Raw genomic sequence first — 17,379 nt, forward strand, 5'->3', positions numbered from 1 at the left:
CCTCTTATATAAGGTACCAATAATAGGCAAATTCATAGAGACAGAAAATAGAAGAGAGGTTACCAAGAGCTAAGGAGAGGGAGGAATAGGGAATCATTCAATAATGACTACAGAATTTCTGTTTGGAATGATTTTCTTTAAAAATCCTGGAAATGGATGGTTGCACAATATTGTGAATGCAGTTTAACTGCATTGAATTAGACACTTTTAAATGGTAAAAAATATAAATAAGTAATATGATAATTTATCATTGTCTCTTGTGACTCTGGGCTGACTGGGCTCACCTGGGCACTTCTCGCGTGGGGACTCTTGTCTGGTGGTGGCAGGGGTTCAATCAGCTGAAGACTTCTGTCATATGTGCTGGGGTGACTGGAACTACTGGGGGCTGGGCAGGCTTTCTCTCTCTCCATGTGGCCTTCCTCACACATGCTGGCCTCAGGGTACATGGACTGCACATGAGGCTCTCTTCTCTCATGAGCCAATTCCAATAGGCTCAGGTAGACTCTGGGTCTTTTTATGAACCAGCCTCAGAAGCAGTGCAGCATCACTACTGCTCTGTGCTTATAATCAAAAGCAAGGCAGAGGATCAGCTCAGAGTCATGACCCTCAGGGAAGGAACCACAGAGGGTATGAACAATTGGAGGGTGATGCATTGTGGGGGGTCATCTTTGGAGCGTAGCCACCACAGTTGCTGTTAGGGATGTTGTGGGGATTAAGAGAGAATGTCTTAATTGATTTGTGAACTGTGGCATGCTCTGTCAGTGTGAGAGATCAGTTATGCATTTAATGAAAGCATGACCTCAATGCATGAATCACTAAAAAAAAGTCTTTGGCCAGAGGTTGGCAGATTGCAGCCTTTTTTTGTAAATAAACTTTTATTGGAACACAGAGACACTCTTTTAAGTATGATCTATGGCTGTTTTCATGCTATGATGCTAGAATTGAGTTCTTGTGACAGACTCTACAGCCTGCAAAGCCTAGTTAGAAAACATAGGTTGACCCTTGTCCCAGGTGATAGAGTGAGCATAGTTGATGGATTCCTTAGACTTTTATTGAAATTTGTGAAAGGACTTGTGGGTGGAGTCATGAGCCTAGCTTCAACCCCAGTGTATCTAAAACATGGACATCTCCTGAGGGGCCCTGACCAAAGAAGTTTGAGCAGTCTTTGGAGACCTGTTTTCTGCTGTAGAGTGGATTCACATATGGAACTCACTGTAACTTTGAGATTGCCATCATCCTGTGACCTCCACAGCCAATAATCTCATGCTAATGTGTCAAATTTCATGGTCTGTGAACCTTCCTTGTCCAACACAGTAACCACTAGCCACAGATGATTATCTATGTTAGTTAAAATGAGATAACTTTTAAAATTCAGTTTCTCAGTTGCACTAGGCATGTTTCAAGTGCTCATAACCATATGTAGCAAATAGCTGCCATGTAGTTCAGCACAGATAAAGAACATTTCATCCCCAAGGAAAGTTCTGCCCAACAGCACATCTCCAACAATGTGAATGCCTCATGTACATCACTTATCCCGTGGGTCGTGTCCTCTTGTTTGTGCCTCAGTGTTTTCTGTCTTAGATGTTGATTCCCTCATGGGCAGACTGCCCAATGTGAATCGTACATAGGCTTATAACACATTTGGGCAGACACCTTTCTTAAAATGTCATTGCTAAATAAGTACTTGATGTTGATTTGTCCATTGCCATGATTTGTTATGGAGACGGTTTGGAGACGGTTTGGGCAAGATTAGCAGTGAGGTCATCCAGCTCAGTACCCAGATCCACTTCACAGCACACCCAGTAAACAGACCTCTGGAGTCTGCTCACACTTCTTTGCCTGGTGTGGGTTTGTCAGGAAAGCATCACATTTAGACACCCTGGGGTGAACTAGGGCAGCTTTGTGACTCCATGGGTCTTTTCACACACTGCAGTGGTCGCTGGCACTAAACTACTTAGCCATGACACACACAGTGTGATTGTGACCTTGGCAAGTTCGCTAGGCTTTCTGTGCTTTAGTTTCCCCCTCTGTAAAATGGGAACAGTTCAGTTTAGTTCAGTCACTCAGTCATATCTGAGTCTTTGTGACCCCATGAACTGCAGCAGGCCAGGGTTCCCTGTCCATCACCAACTCCTGGAGCCTACTCAAACTCATGTCCATCATGCTGGTGATGCCATCCAACCATCTCATCCTCTGTCGTCCCCTTTTCCTCCTGCCTTCAATCTTTCCCAGCATCAGGGTCTTTTCCAATGAGTTGATTTTTCAATTCAGGTGGCCAAAGTATTGGAGTTTCAGCTTCAACAATCAGTCCTTCCAATGAATATTCAGGACCGATTTCCTTTAGGATGGACTGGTTGGATCTCCTTGCAGTCCAAGGGACTCTCAAGAGTCTTTTCCAACACCACAGTTCAAAAGCATCAATTCTTCAATGCTCAGCTTTCTTTATAATCCAACTCTCACATCCATACATGACTACTGGAAAAACCATGGCTCTGACTAGATAGACCTTTGTTGGCAAAGTAATGTCTCTGCTTTTTAATATGCTGTCTAGGTTGGTCATAACTTTTCTTCCAAGGAGCAAGTGTCTTTTATTTCATGGCTGCAGTTACCATTTGCAGTGATTTTGGAGCCTAAAAAATACTAGTACTTTATATAGTTGTAAGGATTAGTTGAGGTGACATGTGGAAAATACTCAGGATGGTGCCTGATGCAGAGTTTCATGCTCTTTCTCATCTGGCTCTGCTTCTGAGGGACTAAATTGGTTCTGTTATGCCCGATGTCCGAATCCCCGAGCGGGAAGAGAGAAGGCTTCCAAGGCAATGCAACTCGCAAAAAAGGGAAGTTTATTACTGACTCGAGCCAGGGCCTTCTGCCTCTGCCATCACAGTGGTGCAGGGTCAGAAAAGCCCTGAGCCCAAGCTGTTACACAAATTTATAAGATATGCATAATCAATTAGTAGCTGGCTTAAGCGGATTGGTTACATGTTTACAAAGCAATTCTATTGGTACAGACTTTCGCGAGCTTTTTCAAACCTGGGCTTTCGCGGGCTTTCTCAAACCTGGGCTTTCGCGGGCTTTTCAGCTTTCCCTTTGTCCCTTACTGGGCGCATACTGATTGGCTGGCTTCAGGTTACCTGATGGGGGTAGGGAATCTTACCATTTCGGGGAAAGCTAAAACTTAGGTCCAGGCTGCCTGTCATGGAATTAACCCTGGCAGCCTCACAGTTCTGGTACCCAATTCCAGTGTGTTGCTGGGGCGGGGGTCTCCCATCCCACGCTATTCCCTGGACACCAGCTGGGTATCCTGGAGTTCAGCTCAGTGCTGACATTGTCTACCTGGAGAAAGCATCAGCTCTCACAGGTTAAGGGCTCAGTCCCGCCTGACTGGACCCCGGCCCCTGCCCATGTCAGGTGACAGACCCCTGTCCAGGTTGTTACTGGTGCTCCCGACTGAAAGGCTGTAAACCAGAGGTTCCCTTAACCACCTCCTGGAATTCGACCAATTTGCTAAAGCAGCTCACAGAACTCAGGGAAACATATTTTACTTAGTACATCGCCAGTTTATCATGAAAGGATATAAAGCTCAAGAAAAGCCCGTTGGAACAGATATATAGGAGCAAGTATATGGGAAGGAGCAAAAGCTTCTGTGCTGAGAGTATCACTCTCCCCAGTCCCATGGGTTCACTCCGGGGCTCTCCAAACCTTGTCCTTTTGGGGTTTATGGAGACTTCAGTACATGTACACTGATTAAATCACTGGCTATTGGCAGTCAGTTCAACTTGCAGTGCCTCTCTGCTCCCCGAAGATTAAGGGGTGAACCTGAAAGTTCCCACTCTTCATCGCAGGATTGTTTCTCCTGGCAACCAGCCCCCATCCACACATGACCCAGGGGGCATTCCAAAATTGCCTCCTTACCGAAAGACATCTGAGTCTCTCTCACCTCTTAGGAAGTTCCCAGGTTTTTAGAAGTTCTGTGCCAGAAACTGTATGAAGGCCAATTTATACATTTCTTAATACAAATAACAATATCACAGGGACCTTAGCAGACCACAGGTTACCCCCTGAGGAAGCAGAATGGGGTGCATTTTGATCAAGAGCTTACTTCCTTTGTTCTTCTGCTCTCATTTAGTTCATCCTTTGATCTTTGCCTGACCATTAAGATCTCTGTCAGAAAGAAAACTCTGGAAACAGATCTTTCCTGGACCTCAGGTTCAAGGAACTTGACCACTATGTTTCTTGTTGAAACCCACCTCAAGCCATCAGTGCTTTTGCAAGGATTTTATCTCACTGAAGAGAATTACTTAACTGAGGTCTTAAGTTCTTTCTTTGAGTCATTAATTTGGAGTTGTTATTTCAGTCTTGTCAGTTCTGGAAGGCTTGGGCTTAGTCATGGATTATGCAGAGAGTGGGAGTGTCAGAGCAGATTCTCAAAGTTTGCATTTTTAGTTGCTTTTCCTTGTCACTTACCTGTCATTTATCATGGTGATGCCCTGGAGGTTATTTCTTTTAGAATTGGCTGTCATTCAAATAGAAATGTTAGCTTGAAATGGAGTGACTGCAACTGCCTGGACTCGGGTTGAACTGGAGGCATCTATGTAATTTTGCTTTGAAATCATATCTGACTTTAAAAAAATTATTTATTTTTAATTGAAGGATAACGGCTTTACAATATTGATTTGGTTTCTGCCATACATCATCAACATGAATCACCCATAGGTGTACATATGTCCCCTCCCTCCCACCTCCCACCCTTCCCCATACCTCTAGGTTGTTACAGAGCCCCAGTTTGAGTTCCCTGAGTCATATAGCAAATGAAATCATATGTGACTTTGATTTTGTGTGATCTTTGAAGGAGAGAAGACTCTCCAGGTTTTGAAATTCTTTTGGAACATGACCTGGCTGCTATTGAGATATTCCAGGTATCTTCAAGTCAGAAGCAGCGGTGATCACAATGGCTCTTTCTGGGCATTTAGGGCCTGCTGCTTTTTTGCTGAGGGAAGTGAGGGTCTCCTGTTGGCTGAAAAAAAAATGCACAACCTGAAAACTGAAAATTATGTTTTACTCAGTAGACAAAACTGAGGGCTTGAGCCCGGGATGCAGCCTCTCAGACAGCTCTGAGGGACTGCTCTGAAGAGGTAAGGGAGGACCCAGGATATATAGGAGTCTTCCAACAAAGACCAGGTAGTCAGAACATCAAAATATTACTGTTAGTTAAAGAAAACCAGGTATCTCAAATTAAGGAATTTAGCACTTTTTTATTATATATATGGGAAGATGCAAAAGTCTGGGCTCAGTGAAATCATTCCTTTGATATGCACCTTAGCTACCTAGGACCAGTATTCTGCTTTTCTGCATCCTGAGTCCCCTCAGGGTGCACTCCTGGGAGCAGTGTTAGTGGCTGAGAGCTTGATGGCCACAGCATCCATTGTTTGCTGATTTGGCAGGCAACTCTTTTCATTCACAAGTGATATTCCACCTATATTGGTCAGGGTCCCTTGCTGGGAACATGGGACACATTCAAATAAGATAAAAGGAGGAAAGTTTATTTACCAAGGGAGCAACTACAAGTTGCAAATTGTGTGGGGCTGAGAGGACTGCAAGGAGCAGTAGGGCCCTGGAAACAGCAGCTCTTTCTGTTTGGGCACAGGGGTGTCATTTGAGCCTGAAAGGAGGGTTCGGGAAAGTCAGCACCAGACCTGGAGTAGATACCTCCTGCACAGCCAGCCTGAGGCAACTGCAAGGAAAGAGATGGGGAGATGTACCTGTATCTTCTCCTCCTATTCTCTGATCTCCTGACAGAGTAGGCATTGGCCAGACCCAACCAGAGGGCATGAAAACCCATCACCTTGGTCCAAACAGGCCAGCCCCCTGGGGCAGATAGCAGGGTGCAGAGCTGGAGGGGCAAATGGAGTCCTTCCAGCACCCACCGTAGAAAGTATTTGGGGAACTTACAAACAAAAAAGAAAAAAAATACCAATAAAAAAAGCACAGCAGGGACTTCCCTGGCAGTCCAGTGGTTAAGAGTTGACCTTCCAAAGCAGAAGGTGCGAGTTTGGTTGGGAGCTAAGATCCCACATACCTTGCAGCCAAAAAAAAAAAAAAAAAAAAAAACTCAAAACATAAAATAGAAGCAATATTATAATAAATTCAATACAGACTTTTTAAAAATGGTCCACATTAAAAAAAAAAAAAAGGAAGCACAGCATACAGAATGAACGAGAGCCAATTCTCCCAGGAACCTAACATGAAATGGCTGCTCAGATATTAATTTCTGAGTTGAACTTCCTAGCAGCCACCACAGAGGGGAAGCCTGGTGGGTTGAACAGTTAACATTGTGTGTCTGCACACGTCAAACTAGAAAGACAAACTAGTGAGCCAGACTCTCCCTGGGGTCCACTCCCTGTACCCTGTCCCGTCCCTTGGCACTGATGGTATTAGAGGGTCCTGAAAGAATTCAGGTGCTTGTCTTACTAGTGATTATGCAAGAGAAGAAATGGAGTACTCCTAATTTGGGAAAAATTTTGTTTTCAGGTTTCAAGGAAGATTTTCAGATGGACGTTTTTAAGGTCCTGGCAGCCATCCTACATCTGGGCAATGTACAGATCACAGCGGTGGGCAACGAGAGATCAGTGATCAACGTAAGATATGTGTTTGTTTCCCCCATCCTGTGTTGGGAGGATCATCAGCAGAAGCTCTCAGGGTTACCCTGCTTTTGCATTTTAGCACCAGGCACACTGGACCTACTCAGGGGATCAGTTTAACAGGAACAGGGAAGATCGGGGTTTCCATGGGTGACCTTCAAAGAGTAAAGCTTTCTTCCCCTTGCAACAGCAGAGAAAGGGGAAATACATCCTTTGTGTGTTTTCCTTTTATTCAACAAATTTTTATTGAATGCCTGCTCTGTGCCAGACACTGTTGTAGGCTCTGGAGAAACATCAGTGAACAAAAGAAAATCAGAAGGCCTTCATGAAGCTTTTGATCAGGGGGAGAAAATGGAGGGGAGGAGACACAGTAAAAGTTATAGGCTCTGGCAGCTGGCAGTAACCATTAAAAATGAAAATAGGGGGTTTCCCTGGTGGCTCAGGGGTAAAGAATCCGCTTGCCAGTGCAGGAGACATGGGTTTGATCCCTGGTCAGGGAGGGTCCCACATGCTGCAGAACAGCTAAGCCCATGGACCACAACTGTTGAGTCTGTGCTCTAGAGTCCAGGAACCACAACTGCTGAGGCCGAGGACCACAGCTACTGAAGCCCACACACCTAGAGCCTGCGTTCCTCACCAAGAGAAGCCACCTCATTGAGAAGCCTGCATACCGCAACTAGAGAGCAGCCCCTACTCACCACAGCTAGAGAAAAGTCTACACAACAACAAAGACCGAGCACAGCTCAAAATAAAAATAAATATTATTTTTTAAAAAGAAGGAAAATAGGGACTTCTCTGGTAGTCCATTGGTTAAGTCTCCACACTTCTAATGCAGAGGGTGTGTGTTCAATCTCTGGTCAGAATATGACTTCCAAATGCCCTGGCTTTGAACTCTGTTCTGTGAAGTTTGTTGTGAAGGTAGCATTTTGGAGAAGGAGTTAAAATTGATAGACTAAAATTCCTTTGTCTATCAATCTTAGGAGACAAATCCCACACCAAAAAAATGTCAGATCTTTGTAGAACATAATTTTCATTCATTTGCATCAAGAACATGAAATATTGGGCAAATCTAATCTGAATGAAGCCATCTTATGTTTTAAAACTTGCTGCCCCTTTGCATTTCCCCCTATAGCTGGGTGTTTTTGTCTCAGAAGGTTTGGTTCCTGCTTAGAAGGAAGGAAACCAATAGCTCAGCCAAACCTCACAGTACTGACAGCTTTATGTTATTGTGATATTGATCAGGAGGGATGTGGGTGGGCAGCAGGGAGGTGGCAGGTCTTTTTAGGTTGTTAGAGCCACCATAACCTGATGCTTTTTAAATGCAATCATGTGATTTTTCCCCAATTGACTGAGATGCTATCTACAGATTAGCCCATCTGGGAAGTTTTCCCTGCCCAAGAGGAATGGTGGTGTGTAGTCACATGGGATTGCATCTCCTTGCCTAGTGACAGGGGCTCCTAGTTTTTGCTGCCTAAAGCAGGAGCAGACCTTTCCGCGTCTGCTGGCCAGTGGGGCAGCTCTCATGCCCAGGCTTGGGAGAGAAACAAGATTCACTTTGTACATCCAGAAGTCCCCCACCACAGCCCTCATGTTGGCTGGAAAACCACTTCAGTTCAGGGAGCCCACCACGTTCTCCCTGACAGCACCACTGAGGTCCCTCCTGGGCCAGACCCCACCCTGGGCAGACCCCAGCTACACAAAGAGAGACAGGGCAAGTGTAGGCTCTGACAGGTGGCCTGGGTGTGATTCAACAGGGCAGAGAGAGGCCTCAAGGCTGTGTCCACAAGCACAGGAGAGGGGGAAGGATTGTTTCTGTGACCTAAACATCACTACTGACATTCTTTGGCCAGAAGGAAAATCTGGGTAGGACACAGCCTGGGATCTCCTGGCATCACCACAGCAGTGCCCAGCTGAGGACCAGGTGTAGGCTCCGTGCCCCCAGGGGCCCTCCTGCTTCACTCCCAGCCCTGGCTCTGTGTTATGAGGCCTGATCGCGCATAGGTCGAGGGGCACAGCTGGGTGGGCCAGTGCCAGTTTAGATAGCCTGACGGGGCTGTGTCTTTCGTTTCTGAAGGAGGATGATGGTCACCTGGAGGTGTTCTGTGAGCTCCTGGGCCTGGAGAGTGGCAGAGTGGCTCAGTGGCTATGTAATCGCAAGATCGTCACAACCTCCGAGACAGTGGTGAAGCCCATGACCAGGCCCCAGGCAGTCAATGCCAGGGATGCACTGGCCAAAAAGATCTACGCTCACCTGTTTGACTTCATTGTGGAGAGAATTAACCAAGCCTTGCACTTTTCAGGCAAGCAGCACACTTTTATTGGTGTTTTGGACATTTATGGGTAAGATTCTCTTCCGTGAGCTTGTCTTTCCTCATTTAAATGTCAAATGCCTGTTATCTTTAGGTCATTTTAGTCTGGTGGTTTTGTGTTTCACATGGTCAGGAAGATGGTGTTCTCTGGTTTTGCATCTATGGATGTTAAGTACAGTCTCCTGGGCTACAATGTCTTTTATGTAGGGTGCATTAAAAAAATTCTACATCAATAATGGCCAACATGAAGAGCGCATGCCAACTACCATGCTGAGTGGTTTCCATGCACTTTTTAAATTCCTTAAACAACCTTTTAATTATCCCCATTTTACAGATAAAACAACCAAGGCTTAGGAGGACTCATTCACGGTTGCTCTGCTGGTGGGAGAACCGAGTTCCATAGGAGGATGGCACCCACCTCTGTTTTCCTGCAAAGGCCCCATGAGGTGTGGAACCCTGACATACCTCTCCCACTTCACAGGGTGATAATGACAGCCCCAGAGACCCTGCACCTGGCCACAAGCACAGGGCCAGAGGTAGGCTCAGACCCGAGCCTTTTACCAGCCAGGCCCCTCATGCCTACATCCTTGTCCATTCTTGGATCATAGGGGTCATGTGTTTGCCCCATTCTCCATGAATTCTAATACATTTGGTGGATCAAGTTACCACACTGGAGAGTTTTTTCTAGCTTCTTTTCTTTGCCCAGTCCTGGTTTTCTGGGTCAGATTCATCCTAAAGACACTTGAAGAATAGAATAGCCAGAGAGAGTGAGGGAGGGAGGCCTGGCCAGCATGGAGGCCAGTTCTGAGAGGAGTTAGCACTTGGGCTTTTGTTTGTTAGAGGCTGGCCTCAAGCGCCTAACCCCTTCCCCTCCCAGGGCCAACCCTGGTTTCTCAGAGGGAGAGGGGCAGATTGTCCCAGGGAAGGCATCACAGAATATTTCACCTGGATTGGGGAGTAGCCCTCCACACCCTAGAGAAAGCAACTCACCCTCCCCACTTCCCATATGGAGGGGTGAGCTGGCTCTGCTGGCTGGCTGCTACGTGCTGCGGGGTGAGGCAGGCAGAACTTCTACCCAAATATAGCAAAATAGCTTTTCCCATAGTTATTTCATATCAAACTCAGAGGTGTTACCTGTTTAACATGGTGATGGTTTGGTGGTTTGGTCACTAAATTGTGTTCAATTCTTGTGATCCCATGGACTATAGCCCACCAGGCTCCTCCATCCATGGGATTTTCCAGGCAAGAATACCGGGAGTGGGTTGCCGTCTGGGTTCTAAGTTAATACATGTGACTCCCAATTAATAGTATCTGTCAACAGTTATAAAACTCTTACATTGCTGGGTTAGTCTAGTAAATTATTTACTTTAAAAATAAGGATTTGAGCAGCCAGTAAGCATCTAAGTAGACTTTTAAATGGAAATAGTCCTTCTTAATAACAGTCTCTCTCATTGTGATGGAAATAAGTGATCGTTATATTTTTCTCTGTCCTTTTCTGTGTTTTTTTTTTTTTAATAGATAGCCCTTTATTTTTAAGAGTATATTATCTCATTCAGGAACACACATTCATGTGCCAGGAACTGTGTCAGGTGTGATGGGTGAACAGAACAGACATCTGGCCCCTGCCCTGTTGGGACTTAAATTTTAGTGGAGGAAGAGGCCATCAGAGATCGGAATGGTTCCTGGGAAAGGAATAAGTGGATGGATGTGTCACCAGTTAACCGGGCACCAGGAAGGGAAGGGGCAGCTGAGAGTGAGGAGCTGAGAATGAGTCAGGAGAACAGCAGGCAGGCGTCAGGCATCCACAAAGCTGACACACCATGGTAGTAAGGAATTTGAATTTTTGGCTAAGTGGGCAAACTTCAGACAGGAGGAACTGTAAATTTTTTAAAGAGCTTGTTAGAGTACATTTTAAATTTAAAATTTAGAATTAAACCCCTCTTTAAAAATTTTAAAAGTAACATGCTCACTTGTCACCCATGAATTCATTTCACCCCTCCGAAAAAGGAATGCCTCCTCTTTAAGTAAGAGTGTTGCTGTCTGGAGGGAATCCTTTCACGCCTTTCTCCAGTTTGCTCAGGGCTGGATTAGCCCTCATCCCTGCACACCTGCAGCTGCTGCGAGAGCTGAGCTCAGGGTGAGCTGGGAATAAGGCGGCCTGAAAGGGAAGTTACTCTGCACAAAGACAATTAAAGCCCAAGCTGTGAGCCTTGAGCGTCGTGGAGGCTTGTGGTTCCCTAGCCAGCCAGATGCTTATGTTCTCTGGATGCGGAGCTGGAAGGACTTGGGGCCAGGAGTCAGACCCCAGGGAGTAAGCACTGCACCACACCCACTGTGTGGCCTGGAGGGCGTCCCTTAACCTCAGTTTTTGTGTAAGATGGGGCCTCTCTCGTAGGGTTATCAAATGGAAGAAATTGTGAATGCATCTTTACAAACCATAAGGATTGTTCTGATGTGAACAGGAAAAGTAATGTCATTGATGTTTGGCATCCGGCCCCTGCCCTGGCAAGTCCTGCCTTTGGCCCTGGCTGTGGGCCGCAGGGCACAATGAGGCCCTTCTGCCTCCCCTCCAGGCCCAGCTGTGGCCTGTCTGCAGTGTCCAGGCCACCTGAAACCCTGGATCACCCAGGGTGCTAGTGAAATAGGGCTGTCAGGACTCTGGGTTCTCCTCCTGCTCCATGGACACTCTGGGACCTTAACCTCCCCAGAAATTCTACACTGAACCCAATGGGCTCAGTCAAGTGAGACTCCCCGGGGACCTGTGGTTGGCGCCGGCAGGAATCTCTCAGGATTAGAGCGATTAAGAACTAAGGCTTGAGAGTCCCCACGAGCTGGGGTCAGATTTCGCGTGTCTGGCACCGCTCTGTGATGGTCACCCTCTCCTCTGACTGCCACGTGTAACAGTGGGGTCAGGGCAGCCCTTCACCTAGGGTGGTGTTAGGGTTAGGTGTGGTGAAGGGCATCAGCGCCAGCACCTAAAGCGCTCGGATTCCTCCTGGCAGGAACGCTCCTCTGCCCAGGTGGTGGATCAGGTGCCCCAGTTCTGTTCAGCCTGCATCGTGTTTTACAGAGTGGGGTAATTCACATAAAAGTCCAGGTTTCTGGATTCTTTTGAGAGCCAGGTGACCAGACATCCTGATCTGATTAATCCCTGGCCACACCTGGCTCGAGCTGAGCAGCAGCCATCCCGTAGGGCAGACCTGGTTCTCACGGGTCCCACACAGCTCCAGCCGCTCTTCATGGTGTCACCTCCCGGCCTTCTCAGCTCCTGGGTCTGCAACTCCAGAGGCAGCCTTTGGAAGTCTGAAGACAGAGGTGGGGCCGTGTCTTCCTTGGGCCTGAAGGGGTCTGCTGGGCTGTGACTTGCTCTTGAGGACTGTGAAGGTGCCCCTCTGGGAGGCAAAACTGTGCTGCCTCTGCCTTCAGCAAGGAGTGGGGCACAGGAGACCGTGTTGCTTTTTTCACTGGGAGCAGAAGTGTTACAGTCAGGTGGACTCATAGTTAAGTCTGACAGGGACTGTGTGACCCCAGACAAATTTTTGAACTTCTCAGTCTTATTTCCTCATCTAGAACTGAGGATAATAAGGCTGATGTCAGTGTTGTGCAGATTATGTGATATGCCATAATGTGCACATGTCTATTCTAGTGCCTGCCTCAAGTGGGTGTTTTGTACATACCAGATTCCTTCCTGGGGCAGCCTGGAAAAATGTGACTTGTAAGCTGACTGCTAGAATGGTTAAAACAAGAATTGGTTAAAACAAGAATTGAGGCATGTTTAGAACTCACAGAAAATATAAAAAAGTTACACTGTTAAAGTTGTGAAAAATACTGACTTATAAACAAATGTGTATGTCCTTCAAGTTATGTCTTAACTAGTTTAAACTGTATTTCAGTTTTGAAACCTTTGATGTGAACAGCTTTGAACAGTTTTGCATCAATTATGCTAATGAAAAGCTGCAACAGCAGTTTAACCTGGTAGGTGACTTTTTTGCCTTCTTGAAACTAGCTCTCAGGTGTGTGTGTGTATACAGGAAGAGAGGCTGACTGGCTCTTAACCTCCTCAAATCTTACTGGCTTTTAGCCTCATCAAAGTAAGTGTGTGTGTGTGTACAGGAAGAGAGGCTGACTGGCTCTTAACCTCTTCAAATCTTACCAGCGTTGAGTCCCATGCTGGGTCACTGCACCATCTTGTGGCTGTTTCTTGAAACTGCACCTTCCCATCCTATTTCATTTTTGTGGAGGCACCTGCCAATGTTTGTTTCAGTTCATCACTTGCCATTCTTGGATACAGACCCCTTCCAGCCCGACCAAGTCACTTAGTTTCCTGCAGGCTCCAGTCCTTGTGAGCCTCGGTATCTGCACCTACTCTCTGCCACAACCCACCGGCCCCTGTCCTTTCCCATCCCTTCCTCTTCACCTGGAGAACTCCGGCTTGTCTTTTGAAATTCAGCTTCTCCCACACAACTCATGAGGAAAAGATAGTGACATCATAGAGAGCATGAGCTTTTGCTCAAACTGAAGTGGATTTGAGTTTCAGATCTACCACCTCCTTCCCCTGGGGCGTTGGGTTTTCTGAGCCTCAGTTTTCTCATTTTGAAAATGGATCAGTTGTATTTTCCTAGTATTCTTGTGAGGAGAACTCTTAATATTGAATCATATTGAGTAAATGCTTCTTTGCTTTCTTATTCCTTGCTCCAGAGTTAATTCATGTATAAGCATTAAGTTTCACCCCACATTTGTATTCTGTTATCATTCTCATGGATTCCCTGGGAGTTTAGCATTTAAAACTGAAACTAAGATTTATTCCAAGTGAATATGCAGCATAACTCACCTGAAGTCAAACAGTACATATGGATCCTGCCCCCCTCCCGACTCCAGGGCCACCTTGCTTCCCAACACACACATTCACTGCAACCTTAGAATGATACATATGTGAGACACTCTGAAAGTAGCACATCAGAGGCTGAAATTCCATTCTTTTCTTTTTTTATTCTGCCTTCCTCCTCTTCCACTTCATCCTCCTTATTTTTCCCCCTTTGACGTTGTTAGAGTCATCTATCAATGTGCAGATCCTCCTGGGAGGGGTAATGACTTAAAATATAAGTATAAGCCCTAGCGAGTCTTCTCCTGACTCCTGTCCCATAAATCTGGCCTCTGCTGAACCCCTGCATCTGAGTAGCCTCTGGGAGCTAAGCCGTGACAAAGTGAGCCTGCCACCTTCCTCTCTTGGCCTCTGTGCTGACTGTGCTCCCTTCTGTGGTTAAAGCACCACCCCTGACCCAGTGTCCTGAGCCTTGCGTTCACCCAGCCTCTTTGCTCTTACTTCCCTTCCTTGCACAGTGTCCGGCCTCTGCGGAACCCTGGGCTGAGTCCTGACTGGGCCCTCCCCTCCAGCTCTGGCCTCTTCAAAGCCATTCCCACCCCCAAACCGGGTTACCTTTCCAGAACCTAAGTCTTGTCATGAACTCCATGGGTCTTCACTGCCCCCAGGAAAAGGCCACAGAACTGAGATTCCCTGGGGGTTCACCAAGAATCTGGTCTGGCATGATTTCCCCTCTGCCGTCCTTGGCAGCCCCATCCATCACTCCAGCCATTACCGTTGTGCGCGCTCTCTCTCTGTCTCGCTCTCTCTCTGTCTCTCTCTCTCTCTGTCTCTCTCTCTCTGTCTCACTCTCTCTCTGTCTCTCTCTCTCTGTCTCTCTCTCTCTCTGTCTCTCTCTCTCTCTCGCTTGTGTGGGCACTGCTCGGTTCCCAGCCACCTGTTGGGCTTCATGCAGTCTGCTCTGGGATTCTCCCATGGGAGCCTTTCTCCTCACAGCCCCTCCCCCTTCTGCCACCTGCAGCCAGGATGAGCCTGAGCCAGCCCGCTGGGCAGCCTTCCCTGTGCCCCTGTGGCTCAAACAAGTAATGCACAAAGCTCTTCAAGTTGTTAGTCTCGGGGGTGGGCTTGCTCTTAACCCAGTCAGAGAGACTGGGTCCATGTTTGACAGCAGCAGTGGCTGAGCAGGAAGAGGCTCCAGGGCCACCTTGAGTGCCAAAGGTGGCAGGCTGGCCCAGAGTTTACACCCCAGGATGTGGGGACCCACTCAGCCTGGGCAGGAAGAGGACAACTAGACCCACGTTAGGACCTCACCAGCATTGATTGTGGGTAAGGGGAGTGACATGTACCTCGGACGCTTCCATAAACATTACAAATCAAGTCATGTGCCTACATTTTCCAAAAGTTTATCTCCTGTTCTTCAGAAGCACATCCTAATACTCTCTTTTACTTTCTATATTAACATCTGGATTTCCAGCATGTTTTTAAACTTGAACAAGAAGAATATATGAAGGAAGACATTCCTTGGACTCTGATAGATTTTTATGACAACCAACCAGTCATTGACCTGATTGAAGCAAAAATGGGCATTTTGGAGTTACTGGATGAAGAATGCTTGGTAACTTTTAAAAATAATTTTCTTTAACTTCAGATCTATAATAGATGAGCCTATTTTAAAATCTACATGTAAATTCCTGATTGATCAATTACCAGTTGATTGGCTGTTAATTCTGGGACAGCAATTCATAGCAGGAACCCCAGGAGGCCGGGTAAACCTCCTACCCTCAGCATGTATAGCCCACCCATGGGTAACATGCATGATCTCTTAGGTCATGTCTAACAGGGAGGAGCCCTTTGAAGCTGTCTCTGGGTGTGTATATAGAGTAGACATGGAAACAGCAAGTGACCACACTCCAGTTGTTAATGACTAACAGGAATTGAGTTTTCTCTTACTTCCTGATTCCATGAGTCACCCACTGGGAGGTGCAGCTGAAAAATCAACATCATACAATTGAGAAAAGAGTCTCTAGGAATTTTCCTATTGTTATTACCCTCTGGGAGGAACAACTTTATAGTGAGTCAGCCTAGCAGTGACCTTCATGGGGCCATAGGAAAAAATAATCCCTAGGACAGTATTTGGTCTCTTTTGATTTGAAATTGATACTTTAATGTTTAAACACACACATCTTATTTTTTTTCCCAAAGATTTATCACCCCCTTCCATGATTATAATGTTGACGACATACTGGTACTTTCTCCCTATAATTCTGAATTCCATGGTTCTTCTCACAAACCATCCTTTCTGATGCCACCTATGTTTTAGTCCCTGCAGTGATGTAAGATTAAAAGGCAGGCACCAAGGCCAAACATTCTGGAATGATCTACTGGGGGCAGGGTGCAGAGGCCAATGTGGGCTCTAGGAATATTTGTACCAAATCTACATAGCTTCCCTGGTGGCTCAGATGGTAAAGAATCTGCCTGCAACATAGGAGACCTGTGTTGCATCCCTGGGTTGGGAAGATCCCCTGGAGGAGAAAATGACTGCCCACTCCAGTATTCTTGCCTGGAGAATCCCATGGACAGAGGGGCCTGGCGGGTGACAGTCCATAATATCGCAAACAGTCGGATTCAGCTGAGTGACTGACACTGCAGAGATGGTCCCTAGGTGACCAGTGTCACAGAGAAGCTTGCAGGTGTCATTTGGACACTATAGAGTATTAGATTCACAGAGTTCAGGCTGAATATAGCTGGTGATAGCTTCAAAATCACCAGTATCAAGAACAAGTTCTGCAACTAGCTTAGTGTAAGTAGTTAAGACCTTAGTTCAAGGAGGGAGTTATTAACTAGGCAGTAAAACAAAAGAAAAACTCTTCCTGAGGCAGGAGACGGGGAGGACTACATTTGGGTGCCAACCTTTCTCCATTCAACCAAGAATAAAAATTGTTTTCACTAATGGAATTTGTTTGCCTTGGAAACGAACAGAGGTCATTCTGTCGTTTTTGAGATTGCATCCAACTACTGCATTTCGGACTCTTTTGTTGACTATGATGGCTACTCCATTTCTTCTAAGGGATTCCTGCCCACAGTAGTAGATATAATGGTCATCTGATTGCCGGGAGAAATATAAATAACCTCAGATATGCAATGACACCACCCTCATGGCAGAGAGTGAAGAGGAACTGAAAAGCCTCTTGATGAAAGTGAAAGAGGAGAGTGAAAAAGTTGGCTTAAAGCTTAACATTCAGAAAACTAAGATCATGGTATCTGGTCCCATCACCTCATGGAAAATAGATGGGGAGACAGTAGAAACAGTGTCAGACTTTATTTTTTGGGGCTCCAAAATCACTGCGGATGGTGACTGCAGCTGTGAAATTAAAAGACGCTTACTCCTTAGAAGGAGAGTTATGACCAATCTAGATAGCATGTTAAAAAGCAGAGACATTACTTTGCCAACAAAGGTCCGTCTGGTCAAAGCTATGGTTTTTCCAGTAGTCATGTATGGATGTGAGAGTTGGACTGTGAAGAAAGCCTGAGTGCCGAAAAATTGATGCTTTTGAACTACGGTGTCAGAGAAGACTCTTGAGAGTCCCTTGGACTGCAAGGAGATTCA

The 17,379-nt window shown here is 46.2% G+C and overlaps 1 protein-coding gene across 2 annotated transcripts in view; it reads left to right on the forward strand.

Annotated features, from left to right (window-relative positions):
- The window catches only part of MYO5C (myosin VC), a 114,283-nt gene that overhangs the window by 30,979 nt on the left and 65,925 nt on the right, over nt 1–17,379 (forward strand). For both annotated transcript variants that reach the window (XM_065940877.1, XM_065940878.1), the window contains exons 9-12: nt 6,532–6,638; nt 8,716–8,981; nt 12,844–12,925; nt 15,247–15,387. In XM_065940877.1, the coding sequence (XP_065796949.1) occupies nt 6,532–6,638; nt 8,716–8,981; nt 12,844–12,925; nt 15,247–15,387 (596 nt within the window). The remainder of the gene's footprint in view (nt 1–6,531; nt 6,639–8,715; nt 8,982–12,843; nt 12,926–15,246; nt 15,388–17,379) is intronic.

Source organism: Muntiacus reevesi, chromosome 7, assembly GCF_963930625.1.
Source record: "Muntiacus reevesi chromosome 7, mMunRee1.1, whole genome shotgun sequence".
Lineage (NCBI taxonomy): Eukaryota > Metazoa > Chordata > Mammalia > Artiodactyla > Cervidae > Muntiacus > Muntiacus reevesi.